Below are 13,741 nucleotides of genomic sequence, written 5' to 3' on the forward strand. Positions count from 1 at the left end.
AGTCAGGGTCTCAAGCTGAGGGTGACTCCCTGCTGTGTCTTCATCTCAGGAAAATGTTCGTTTTTGCAGGACCCCTAGCCTATTGGACATGCAGTTACAGGAAAAGACCCAGGTGATGGGGATGGGTGTATGTGGGCTGGGACACAGAGAGGATATGGGATGTTCTGACAGGAAACTCAGACCACCTTGCTTCTGCTGCCCCGTCTGAAATGGGTGCCTCAGTTCTTCTCCCAGTTCATGTGTGGTGTCAAAGAAGCATGTAGTGGAATTTCCTGGTGGTCCAGTGGTTAGGATTCCAGGCTTCAGGAACCTGCTGAGGGTGCAGGTTCAGTCCTGTTCAGGGAACTAAGATCCCACAAGCCGCCCCAACACCCCCCAAAGGCACCTAGCAGGTAGGAAGTACTCAAGCTGATTTTAAGAACAAGGGGAAAAAGCTTTATTTGCAAAGAATAAACCATTAATTTACACAAACTTACATCCCGGTTTATATACATTATGTATAGTTTATATACATACACAGTATCTCACACTGGATGCTGATCCCCAAAGCAGCATTGGGCCTGCTCCAGGCCACCCTCACCATGCAGCCCTTCCCCTCTCCCAGCTGGAAGCTTTTGACTAAAGAAATGACATATCCCAACTCCACTTGGAGAGAGCCCTAAAATGGATTACAAGGAAAATATCCAGTTCTTTTTTTGTGCTCACATGGCCTAGGGAAGACTTCAGGCAGGGGGGAGTCCTGAGGCAGCCCCAGGACTCCCTGCAGTTGGGCCTGTCCGGAGGCTTCCATCCTGAGGCAGAAGCTGGGGAAGGGCCCTGGGGAAGGAAGCAGTCTGACAAAGGCTGTGGCCATGCATTCTCTGCCTGGCTAGGCTCCAGAAGAGGGCCAAGCACTTCCAGACTTGAGTCCGTGGGTTGCAGAAAGAAGGGGGCTGTGTGGGACACAGACTGTGCCTCCCTCACCTTGCTGAGTCTGGAGGTTGGGGCCCCCACACCTCAGGAAGGTCGCCTTCCCTCTCTGTTTCCTCAGTTTCCACATGAGTAGGGTAGAAGGTAGGTTGGGCTAGATTACTTCTAAGGGCCTCTCGAGTTCTTAATTTCTCTGAATCTATTTGCATCCACCAGAAGTTACATAAAACACACATATTCACACATGGCTCAAACTTTTTGTTCACCTTCAGGGTTCCTAGCCCTTTATTGCTCATCAAAAAGAAATTTGGCTCAGGATGGATGAAGGGGGTCCCCAACAGCTGCCTTTTGTGCCAGCTTTGGCTGTTGGAGCCGGAGCAGCTGGTAAAGCCCCCACCATGCAATTCTCCTTCAAACCTCTGTCATCCGCTTGCTCACAAATGTCCTCATCCCATCCTCCATGCTAGCCTCAGCTTTCTAAAGCCATGTTGGTGTAATTCCAAGGGGGTGAATCTAGCTCCACATTTTCTTAAGAGTAAATGACTTCAATAACTTTGCAGCAACAGGGCTCCCCAGCTACCTCTTGCTTCCCTCATCACCCCTCTCCCTCCAGAGCTGCATTTGAAGAGTCACAATGAATAAGAGTCCTGTGTGAATCCTATTTTCCCTCTAATCCCCTCCATACCTAGAGAAGAGGGTTGGTGTCAGAATGCCCTTTAGTGGCACAATTAGGAAGTCTTTTGCTTCCCTCGTCTCATCCAGACCTCTCTTGGGCTTTCTTTGCATCCCTGAGAGATCCTGGTAATACAGAGGTCTCTGTGGTACGGCAGAAAGAGATAAGGAGTCACTCTAGCTGTGGGAAGTGACCAGCTCCTTTAACTTGCCTGAAGGGCAACCAGAGGAAGCCCTTGTCCACAGGAGGGGCTCCGTGCCCAATGGCTGGTTCATTGGTTGGTTCTTTCATCGGATGAAAGAACACAAGGGGTATCTGTTCTGTGGGTACTGGAGGCCTGCTGCTTGGGCATGCTACCAAAACACTTCTTCTGAACACAAAAGCTCTAAGGCTGATGGGAGTTTCCCAAAGAAATGGCCTACTCTTTTGTCCCAGAGCCCTTGGCAGTCAAGAGAAAAGGTGCTACCATCAAGGAACGAAAATGAGCCTCTCTGGGTTTCTCCCTAGATCCCTCAGGGATTTGGGGTCCATATTACCAGTTTGATTGGTTCTCTCTTGGATTCCAAATTCAAAACAATGCTGGGGGGAAGAACAGAAGAGCTTCACAGTCAGACCTGGTTGAAAGCCCCAGGTATGACTTAAATTGGGTGAGATCCTGCTCAAAGCACTCAACCTCTGAGCCTCGTCTAAATGATGGGGTTGGTAATATTATCAATGGAGACAGGGAAAATACAAACTTTAAGGAAAGGTTCTCATCAGATTCTGCTGAGGACTGTCTAAGGCACTTTATAGGATCTGGGGTCAAACACATGCCTCAAGCTTGCCTCATCTGGGGTGGGAAGGCTATCATTAGCAACCAGATAATGGTGGAGTAGCTCACTCCCTCTTGCTCTGATCCTTGAAGGGCCAAGCAGCATAGTTTCTTAAAAAACGAAGGCACAGTAGGGAAATGAGTACCAATTGTTCTCGGTGGATTTCAGCTGCATGAAGGACCTTACTCCCTTTCTCTGCAGAAGGAAATTTGTTCCATGAGTGAAAGTAGCAGATTCTACAAGACTGGCTCTCTCAGGTTTGGGCTACAGACCCAGCACCCAGACTGGGCCCAGACAGTTAGAAATAAGACCCTTGCATGATCCTATCATATGATTCGATGGGAAGCTTGAGGGTGGGGGAAAGGTGTCTTTGGGCCTGACTAGCGGGCACAAGCCTGCCCATTGCCTAGACACTGCCTCCTCTTGAGCCTGGATTCAGGGAAGCAGCACTGGAATCCACGGAGACTCTTCTGTGCTGTGGTTTTATTGAGCCAGAGAGAAGAAAGGGAGTGGTACGTGATTAGTAGGGCATCAGCTGTTGTCCTTTCAGACAAGGTCTATGCTAATGACCACTTGGATTGCAATACACGTGAAGAAAACCCTGTCCTATCCCCAGCTCTTACTCTTTCTGGGTCTGATAAAAAGCTCTGCCTTGCTGATGCCCAGGGTCAGTCTAGGGTTTGGGAATTTTAGTAGGCTAGCTTGGCAGCTGCCTAGGTACTAGAATTTGAAGGCACTTTTGGAGGTCATCCAGTTCAACTCTTTGCCCCCAGACATAACTCGACTAGATGAATATTGGTGCTGCTTAATACATGGATAACTTCCTTTGTGCCCAGGTAATCTAAAGAGTATCTCAGACTCACACAAACACAGGTCCCGGGATAGGCACCAGTCTCAGACAGAGGTAGGCTATGGCGAGGAAAAAAATGGGAGTTCTCACCAGGCTGGGAAAGGGACAATTGTGCAGGGATCTGGGCAGTTTTCTGAGCTTGGAGCACAGCTGTAAACAAAGTGAAAGACACGTGGCCCCAAGCATGGCCTCTGGTTCTTATACAGGCAGGTGTATGGCCATGCCCTGCAAATGCTTCAAGGAAAAGCAAAGCTTCTCTCCCCAAAGCCCTGCCAACTGCTGGCACACGGATCAGTGAGAGTGGGAAGACCATCTGGTAGGCTTCTCCCCTGGTTTCTGTAACAAGCACCTGCATTTCCCTCCTTGCCGCTCTCCTTAGGCTGCAATGTTACCATCCCACCCTACACGCACCCTTCGAGGTCAAAGGCTTGCCCCACAGTTTGGGCTGTACTGTTGCTACTTCTCGCCTGCTGCCTAAGCCCCTCACTTTAGTGCAACAGAATGACACCAGGGACCTTGAGGTTATAGTCATGCTAGAAGCAGTCAATGGGGAGCCAAGGAGGAAGGTTCTGCTTCACACCAACCCTGGGGCTTCATCAACTGTCCTGTTCACTCCAGGTCAATCTGGAGAGTCAAGTTGGCCTTGTCATCTTGGAATTACTGGGGAATAAATAGCACTGGGAAATTTTTCTCTGCAGCTGTGACACCCACATACCTCATTCCACAGCAGCACTTAGAGGTTCTGGGAGTCCTAGCTCCCTAACCTGGGGTAGGGGCATGGGCAGGGGCAAAACGAGGTTGGAGGGATCTAGGATGCAGGGGCCTCGCCCAGCCTGATGGCCCCGAAGAAGGTGGTGTGCTTGCTCATGTTGATAGAGATGTCAGCGTGCACCATCTTCACGGCGATCTTCTGCCGGGCTTTGAGGAGGCAGACACCTGCTGTATAACAAGTGTTGTAGTTGGTTTTGCCGGTCTCAATACTGCGGGTGCACTGCAGGAAGGGCTTCTCGTCCACCACCACCTCATAGCTGGCAAAGTCAGTGAAGTTGATGTAGTATACCTGGGGGAGAGGCAACAAGAAGGGATTGGGGGCGAGCAGAAGGAGAGGGTGGGGCCCTCCCTGGTGACCAGTAGACAGGACCCACTCATGCGAGTTGCCACTGTGCCTCGTGAAGGGAGCAGTGCCACCTGAAGACACGCTAGTCAGACCACAGGACAGGTGGGGCGACAGGCTTATTCACTGTCCTGCCTCCCCTCCATTGGGCTCAGGGAGCTGGAAACCTTCCTTTCAATAGCATATGGCCGGGGAGACTCTGCAAGGTGAATGAGCCAGGCCTCACTCATCACTTTACCTCCCCTAGCTCCCTACCCCGCCGGCTGCTCTCTTTGGCCCTAGTGTGAAGCACAGTTCTCTTCACACACTAGGAGCTCGATCGGTGTTGCAGACACAAATGACTATGAATCAATTGTCAATTTCTAGCCTTAGGAACTATTTGTAGAAAAACTTAGAAGTCATTGATTCCCCTAAGAGGGCGCAGGAGCAATTTGTGGGTTCTTCAGTTCTTTCTGCTTATAGCCCCCCTCCCCCGCTGCTGAATTTCTCACTGATTCTCCCAGTGCCCCTTGGTCCTCTCGTCTACTGATAGAAGAACAGGTCCAGAGAGATGGAGAGAGATCCGTCACATAAGAGATAAAGAACGTGGACGGGCAAAACTAACTTTACTTGGTGAACAGAAGGAAGTGCTAAGCTGTGTTCAGTAGCATGACATCCAGGGGATTTGCCCAATTTGCGTGGGGTCCCCCCATTCTAACCCAGGGCAGGCCCAGATAATTAATTTTTTTCATCACTACCTTATCCATCACACCCTACCCCAAGCTTTGATCCCCACCCCACATCAAATGGCACTCAGGACAAATGTCCCATAGGACATTGGGATCATACCTCTGGGTTTTGGGACACCCATCTGTCACCCTAAATGACTCTAAGAAAGGTTGCTCCCTCCATAGACTGTTTAGAAGGCAGCAGCACATTCAGGTGTTAGGACTGCCAAAAAATACATAAATTCTACTTTTTAAAAATGAATTAAGAAAAATCTTTGGGTCAGGACATAAGCTGTGTCAGGATGTTTGGTGGGCTCAGCAAATGCTCGAGGACCCACCTTCTCTGACTACTCTCCTGGGAGACCCTTCTGCTGGCTTTGTCGTCTTTCTGTCTATCTGCCTGCTTGCCCCTCACCCCACAGAAGCCCCAGCCTCAAGGCTCATTCACCTCTAGCTCTGAGGAGACACACTATTGGAGACACAACAGGGTGGAAGTGGATGGGCACTGGCCGACCTGGGAAGTGAGCCCTGGGCCTGGACAAGGACACAAACAGAGGGAGAAAAGTGCTGGGACAGAAAAAAAGGGAGACTAAAGAAGCAAGAACAACAGAGAAGCAGAAGGTAGAGAAACAAATGGAAGAAAGAGGAAGGAAAGACAGAAATTTTCCTGAGGTGGAGAGAAGGTCCGGAAGAGCACTCTTAATTATAAAGCCAGTGGTGTGGGGAGGGAGGGGTTCTCAGCAACCCTGGAACTGACTTTTAAAAATATACTGAGACAGAGTTCGGCTTTGGCAGTAGAACCAAACAGCTCAGCGGGGAAGCTAGGGCCTGGGGCCCTGCAGGAGGGGATCAGATGGCAGGGTGTGGGAGGGGCCTCTTTTCCGTTTTCAATCATATCTGGCTAAGGAAAAAACCCCAAACAGCCCCTTCTGTCTCTCCTCCTTCCTTTCAACTCCCTCCCCGAGTGGGTCTTCCCTCCAACCTCCCCACCCAGGACTTCAGCCATTGGCTGGTCTGGGCTGGCTCCACAGTGCCCCTCTGTGGCATGCAAAGGATCTGCATTCTGGATATAAGAGTTAGGCCTGAGACCGTACTCACTTCTACCTGACTATAGATGAAGTAGGTGCCGTCCACCAGTACCTCCAACTCCCCGCTGCGGGGGTGCAGTTTAAACACCTTGGGGTTCATGGTGATGCGAGACCAGTCATTGAGTACTCCACCTGAAAGATCTCAGTATGAGAGAACGGCAGTCACTCAGTACATGTCAGAATCATCTGGGCAATAGAAACAACAAATATCAAGCTGTACACAACCCCCACCCCCATTGCGATATAACCCGGATAGCCCAGGAGGCCAAGCTTTAAGAAGAACATCCAGAAGCAGAGAAAGCGGTCTGTTTGTAAACTGGCAGCCAGGCCTACTTCAGGCCCCTGGGGTCTGTATGTCCTTTCTCTTTCCTTTTCTGACTTCTCTGTCTGGAAGGATCTTTAACCAACACCTTCCAACTAGAATTGGGGGTGGTTGGTAAGAAGAGGGTGGGCATGCTGCCCTATTTTCTTTGTTGTTCTGAGACCTGCACAGGCAAAATCCAGACACTGAGGGGCAGGCTAGGTCTTATTATTCCATTTCATCTCACCAGCCATAGCTCCTGAATCCCTGTTTCTTCTTGTCCTTAACTGATTCCTTTTTATAGTTCCTCCACACTCATTTCTTTCTGGAAAGTCTCCATGGGCCCCCAGTAAACCACTTGGCCCAAGGATCTGTCTACTCAGAGAACTTTAGGGATCAGGGTTAAGTCAGACTTCATGGCAGCCAGACAAGGAACCTCCAGTAATAAGGCCATGTAGGGCAGAAGGATCTTTATGAGAGTGAGGGATCAGCTGCCATGCAGCCCTAGAACCAGCCAAATGGATGGAGAGGGTGTCAGAGCATGGAGGCACTGCTGCAAAGCATTTCTCATTAATACCCCATTGCGAGTGGAGAGGCCTGTGAGGCAGGAAGAAGGGCTTCCCTTTCCATTCTGTAGCAAAGGGGATGTTCCTTCCCACCCTAAGAGGAGGGAGTTTAGGCTTGGGAGCCTTTTCCCGTCAAAACCATCCATTCTTAGAGATGCAGACATAGAGAACAGATTTGTGGACATGGGGGTGTGTGTGCAGGGGGGACGGAGGGGGTGGGATAAATGGAGAGAATATACACTACCATCTAGCCAGTGGGAATCTGCTGTATGACTCAGGGAACTCAAACCAGGGCTCTGTGACAACTTAGAGGGCTGGGACGGGGTGGGAGGTAGGAGAGAGGTTCAAAGGGAGGGGATATATGTACACCTACGGCTGATTCATGCTGATGTATGACAGAGACCAAAACAATATTGTAAAGCAGTTATCCTTCAATTAAAAATAAATTAAAAAATCCATTCTTCATCCAAGAAAACATGTTTTGAAAGTCCATCCTTGGCTAGTCTCGGGAGGTTTGCCTTTCCGAGGTGTGAGGAAAAGGTGCCCATCTTCCCTTGAGGTGATAAGCAGACGGGATAGGAGTTCAGAGGAGACGCTCTGGCTCTGTCCCTCACAGACGACCATTCTGCAGGAAATCTTCTACTCCTGACCCCTCACTCTTGATTCTGCTGGAACTAAAGATCAGCATAGACTACTACCGGGGATTGGCCCAGAGGGGTCGGAACTAGTCTTGTTGTATGATGGGAGCAAAATCAGTAGCTTCTGGCATAACACTGAGGCCACCCAAACAAATCTATTTCCTGACTGTCTCACTCTTCCCTGAATAGATGGTGATCATGGCCTACCCAGTGTCCTGGGTCTCAAGGCACTTGGTCCCAGCAGGACAGTTTGGGTTTTGGTGCCATTATGTTCTTACTTATGTTTCTGAGGCAATGAAGTCAGGCATCCAGGTGGCAGTCCGAGATGACCCAAGCCCAGTCACTAAGGAAGCAGAGCACAGCCAGTTTAGGACTGACTGGGTTCTTAGAAGCTGTTGTCCCCATGCAGCAGGTTTCTGACCCTTCATTTGCTGCTTTTGTACTCACAGCCCCTCCCTTCTACTCTAAGCTCTGTAAGCATCTGGCATCTTGGCTGGCTTGCTGCTTCCTGAGGCTCCTGGGGGTTCATGCATTTTAGGCTTTGTATACCCTGGGGACTGGACATTATTTCAAAGCACTGTTCTTTAATGAATGTTCATGTCTCTTTGGGAAGAAATGAAGCTAATCACTCAGTGGAGTATACACACACATCACTGAAGTAGCATAGTACAGTGGAAAGAGTCAGAGAGATGTGGTTTTGAATCCCAGCTCCTACTCTTAATGGAAATCTTGGGCTAGTTAATTAACCTTTCTGAGTTTCAGTTTCTGTCTTCGTAGAAAGGAGCTAATGCCTACCTTTGTTGTGAGGATCAAATCAAATCAAAGACAAAACTCTAAAGTACCATACAAACGTAAGGCAGTAGATTTATTATGGTGTTGTCCAATCTCTCTGGCACTCTTGTTTCCCCACCTTTGAAATGCAGGGATTACATTAAACGTAGGATTTCTAACCTCCTTCAATCCACCCCCTTTTTTTGTAGACACTAGCATCTCATACTTCCTACAGAGTCTAACATGCCCCCCACTTCCCTGAGAGAAATGCCCCTCTATCCTAGACCCATCACACAAGATTTGATTTTATGTATTTCTACTTTCTATAATTTGTATTGTGAAAATGTTGATCAAACTATACATATTCCCAATGGTGACTCTGATTCAGCCTCCACTTTCCAAGAATCCTTGGTTTAGACAATGTCTCAAGTCCCTTTCAGCTTCTTCTTTTTTTTAATCTGTGCTTCTAACTGCAATTTGTAGTAACCAGTCTGAGGGCAAGCAATTACTTGAAACAGCCAGCAGAGGGCAAAATGGAGTAGAGAATGGCCCGGAGTGTCAAGGGTACCTTCGAGGTCTGGGAGGAACTAAGCTGGGTGGTTATTTGAAGGCTGTGGGTAAAGGTGGTGGCAGGAAAAAACTCTTCTTAGGGAGAGAGCCTACTTTGACTCTTACCATTCTTGACTTGAATCGCTGACCCTTGGCCCTGTAGATGCACCACGGCTGGCTGGGAGGATGAGAAGGACAGAGAAAGTAGTCACTGTGAGAAATGGCTGCTTGCTCAGCCACCAGTTGCCACCTTCTAGTCTTCATTTGTATCCCAATTCTGACCCCTCTCCCCTGTCTTGGGATGCGAGTGGCCACATTTCTACTAGAGGGTAATATGATTTTATAGCTCTGCCAAATGTAATGCCTCTGAGCCTCATTTCCCTGTGAAATGGGGATTCTGAGAATCTCTTGTCTGGCTTCTCTCACAGAGATGTCTGAAGATCAACTGAGGTGACGAATATAAAATACCCTGCAAGCCATCCAGCACCGTGCAGCTGTGTAGATTGATTGCTGTGGCCAAACAGCTGTAGTGAGAGAAGCCGTGATGAGACAAGGCGAGGCAGTGGAAACTGCCAGTAGAGATGGATCAGGAAGCCCAGAGACTAGGGAGGAGCCCTTCAGGCTGTGAAGGCAGAAGGCCAGGCTGGGCTTGACCTGGAACTGGTTGGCTGATTTTCAAGAACATATTCTTAAACTTCTAAGCTGCTGACATCAGGTGGTTGGAATGCCGACAAGGTGTCTGGTGTAGTTGGGGAGGCCCAGGACCAGGTGAATAGACCTCACTGCCAGCTCATGTCAGCTGACTATTGGGCTTGGCTGTGGTGACCCTCTGTCTCCTAGGGAATGGGGAAAAATAGCCACAGCTCAGTTCTCTTGCTAAAAGCAGGCCCTGGGGCAAAGTTTTTCTATTCATGGGAGGGGGCTGTGAATGAAAAGCCCCCAGAACCTCCAGGGTCTCCTCACAAAAGAAAGCCTCAGCAAACTTAGCAGGGAGCAAACTCAAGGGTGGCTCAGGCCTGTGGCCTTCCCTTCTTCCCAGCAAGACAGCAATTCCCAGCCAACCTGGTTTTCTCGAGTTCCAGCTTTATCAGCAGCACCTGCAAAATAGGACAGGCCAGTCAGAGGGCATGCTCTGTCTACTTGCTTCTCTTCATCTAGGCAGCCAATGGCACTAAGCTTTTGCTCCCTGTCTGAGCCACGCCAGGCTCAGTCTGAGCCTTTTGCCAAGCATCAACTGAGCCTTATTTTCCACGACTCAGAGCTGGAGGGAGTCAGGGTGCGGGGCTCTGGAGTGGGAGATGGCACCCCTTTCTTCTCTGACTTGTCCCTGACCTGCATCTTCAATGTGCCCAGCACCCAGCAGGAAACTGGCCTCTCATCAACAATGGCCAAAGGCAAGTGCCACTGAGCACCCATGGTGACAGAGGAGAGTGCATTCCTGCCACCGTGGGACCCCAAGACAAAGGTACTTGCTTCTTTAGCCTTTTGTTCTCTTTCTATTAATTTTCTCTGTAGAATGCATTGCCATTTGTACACATCTTGCTTCTTTAATTGTCATTCTCCTGTACGACATAAATTCCACCAGTCAATATATCTCTTGCACATAGAAAGTATGCAATGAATATTTGTAGAAAGATGGGATGAAAAAAAATTCCAAACTGCATTTCTTGGGGCCACAATGACACCTATTAGCTCTGTTTGAACTACCAGTCAAAGAATATGAGTCTTGTGGCAGTATTCCTGGACCCAGAGAAATCAGCTGCGAAGAGTCCGTTTCTGTAAAAGCCCCAAGATGAGGGGAGCAGGAGAAGGAAACAGCAGCTGACCTAAGCCCCGGCAGTCTGACTCCTGTCAACTCTGACTAGGCAGGTTTGGATCTGCATCTGTGCCTTTGGGATGGCCTTCTGGGCCCAAGGGGAAAGATGCAAAGAGGTTAAATGCTATTCAAATGGGCAACGTGGTAGGGGAAGGATGTAGCACAGTAAGCACTTGGTTCCTCAACAAACTGGTCTTGGTGCCTGTGTCTGCTTCTTCCACAGCCTGAGTGACTCATAAGTTTCCAACTCCTTGATTATCAGTGACTACTGGTCTAGCTCTATGGGAAAGGCATTTCAGAGTTCAGGGGATGAGACTACTCTAGGGCTTGTCATTCTGTCCAGCCCCGAGCTTTCCTCTCCATGTTGTTGTTATTGTTTAGTCACTAAGTTGTGTCTGACTCTTTGTGACCCCACGGACTGTAGCCCACTGGGCTCCTCTGTCCATGGGATTTCCCAGGCAAGAATACTGGAGTGGGTTACCATTTCCATCTCTAGGGGATCTTCCTGGGCCAGAGATCGAACCTGCATCTCCTGCACTGGCAGATGAGTTCTTTACCTGGGAGCCACTACGGAAGCCCATTCCTACCCTTTGCCTTTTTCTAATCAAACATCAGTATGTGAAGCTAGATGCTGGAAATCGGGAGACAAAATCCACAGGTCAAGAACAGGTATCTCTTCCTTGACAGGTTGGTATAAATATGAAGTTAGAGCAAGGCAGGCCCTACTGACTTGTTCAATTCCTAGCTCTCCACTGAACTAGGAGACCACACACCATCAGTCGTGTCTGACTTTTTGCGACCCTAAGGACTGTAGCCCACCAGGCTCCTCTATCCATGGGATTCTCCAGGCAAGAATACTGGAGTGGGTTGCCATGCCCTCTTCCAGGGAATCTTCCTGACCCAGGAATCAAACCAGTGTCTCTTACATCTTCTGCATTGGCAGGCAGATTCTTTACCACTAGCACCTCCTGGGAAGCTCCATAAATAAGAAGTTAGAGCAGGGCAGGCTCTACTGGCTTGTCCAATTCCTAGCTCTCCACTGAGCAAGGAGACCACATACCATCATTTTAAACTGCTCTTGGAATCACCTGCTCCTGTTCTATTAGAGAACTTTTAAGGAACCTAGGATGGTGGAGAGATGGAGGAACTCACCAGAAGGTCCTTGGAGGCCAGGGGGTCCTTGAGGACCAGGAGGACCTGGAGGGCCGGGTGGTCCCATAACAGTTGTTCCTGGAATCCCAGGAATCCCTGGAATCCCTGGGGGTCCTTGGGGTCCTGGAGGTCCTGGAGGTCCTGGGGGGCCGTTGGGTCCAGGAGGTCCTGCCTTCTTTCCTGAAAGATGAGATTCGGTATCACATTTATAATTACTGACTGAGTGTACTGTCGGGAGTTCCACAGCTTTCTCATGACACAAAGTTGGCCCTCCGGGAGTTCCTGCTCTTAAAGAGGTGTGTACTGTTATCACACATCACACACACACACACTTTGTGTTTCATGAATCAGCATTTACAGGCTGGGTTTGAAGAAATAATGACCCTCAAGGAATTTGGTCTTGTGTGGAAACAGACACAGTCACAGGACAGTAGAAATGTTGCATTAATTGTAGGGACAAAATGCTGGAGAGGTCAGGAAGCTTAAAAAGGGAGGTTACCGTTTGGCCAAGTCCAAAGGATCAGAATCACCAAGTGGGTAGACCTTAAAAAGTGGGCCACTTTTTACAGTTGAGAACTGGGCTACTGTTGCAGAGCGTGGCTCTCATGTTTACTATCCAGGTTGGTGGGCTTGATGCGGATGAGGCTAGCAAGCTTGGAGGCCAGCTTGACCTTAGGGTGACTATCAGCTCCAGGAAGGCTTCCTCTAGGAGTCAGGATGTACAGGGACTTGAGCTAGGATGAGGCTGGAAAGTAGAATTGGAAGGATTCTGGGAAGATGAGAGGTGGTAGGGGGAGGGAGGAGAGAAAGAGCGAGAGAGAAGGCTCAAGTAACATAAGGAAAAAAGGGGTAGTGGAGACCAGAGGGAGCTGAGCTGTGGAGGAAGCAGCAGGCAGGTTTTGCTTTCTCAGCTCACCTCTCTAAACCCTATTTTTAAAGAGCTCTGGGAAAGGAAATTCTGCAGAATCCCTTGGTAACATGTTCCAATGTTTATCACCCCCTCACTGTTAGGAAGTTCTTCTGTATATTGAACTGAAATTCCTCCTGTGGAAGTTTAAGCTCTTATACTATTGTTTGCATAGGTAGAAAAGAATAGTTGCCATCATACAGACAATAATCCTAATGTGCTCAAGGACATGAAGTCACCTATCAACTTCTATTTTTATAGGCTAAATAATCTAGCTTCCCAGAGTCTTCTTTCCTCAGAGGCCCTATTCTTGAATGTATTTATTAATCAAGCCACCAGATCCTCCCCATTTCCTCCTTGCTCTCTTTTCAGAGCAGTCTCAGCCTTCTATTCCACATTCCAGTCCTTCCCATATTCCCACCAGAACTATGTTAACCAGGTTCTAACTGTGGCCTTGAACTGAAAGCTCCAGTCCTTCCTGTTCACCTCCTCTCCTCTGTGCAGTCCAATTCAAGAACTGCAGGTGGTCACAGGAGGGCGGCTGCTTCCTCACTTCCCTGCCTTTTCACAGTCTTGTGGAAGTCCCAGGAATGGGAGCCTTTCCCCAGCCTCCATCGTGGTGTCTTCACTTGTGATATATCTTCCTTTAAAAATATAGCCCCGTCAAGTCTCACTTAAATACCTCTTTCCTGACACTGCCTTCTGGCTTCCTGGACTCGCAGACTAGAGAATCCTGTTCTGATTCATCAGGTTCTCTTTTAAGGAGAATGCCACACTCAAGAAACCCAATCCCCATGGCAACGCCACTCAAGAGGTCAGTTGTCCATGTCTAACCACATCTGCATTTACAATGAAACAACAAGGTCATTGTGGGGCCCCTTCCCCAGG

The 13,741-nt window shown here is 49.0% G+C and overlaps 1 protein-coding gene across 4 annotated transcripts in view; it reads right to left on the reverse strand.

The window, feature by feature from the left end:
- Window positions 1-418: 418 nt before the first annotated feature.
- EDA (ectodysplasin A) overlaps window positions 419-13,741 on the reverse strand; it is a 338,578-nt gene continuing 325,255 nt past the window's right edge. Inside the window, exons 4-8 of one of the 4 annotated variants that reach the window (XM_018043984.1) lie at window positions 11,947-12,126; window positions 10,041-10,075; window positions 9,105-9,156; window positions 6,170-6,285; window positions 419-4,304 (exon numbers count right to left, since the gene is read on the reverse strand). In XM_018043984.1, coding sequence (XP_017899473.1) covers window positions 4,053-4,304; window positions 6,170-6,285; window positions 9,105-9,156; window positions 10,041-10,075; window positions 11,947-12,126 — 635 coding nt within the window. In that variant the 3' untranslated portion in view covers window positions 419-4,052. Of the gene's footprint in view, window positions 4,305-6,163; window positions 6,295-9,104; window positions 9,157-10,040; window positions 10,076-11,946; window positions 12,127-13,741 lie in introns of all 4 variants that reach the window. The other 3 variants (XM_018043983.1, XM_018043982.1, XM_018043981.1) reach the window with 3 other exon arrangements.

Source organism: Capra hircus, assembly GCF_001704415.2.
Source record: "Capra hircus breed San Clemente chromosome X unlocalized genomic scaffold, ASM170441v1, whole genome shotgun sequence".
Taxonomy (NCBI): domain Eukaryota; kingdom Metazoa; phylum Chordata; class Mammalia; order Artiodactyla; family Bovidae; genus Capra; species Capra hircus.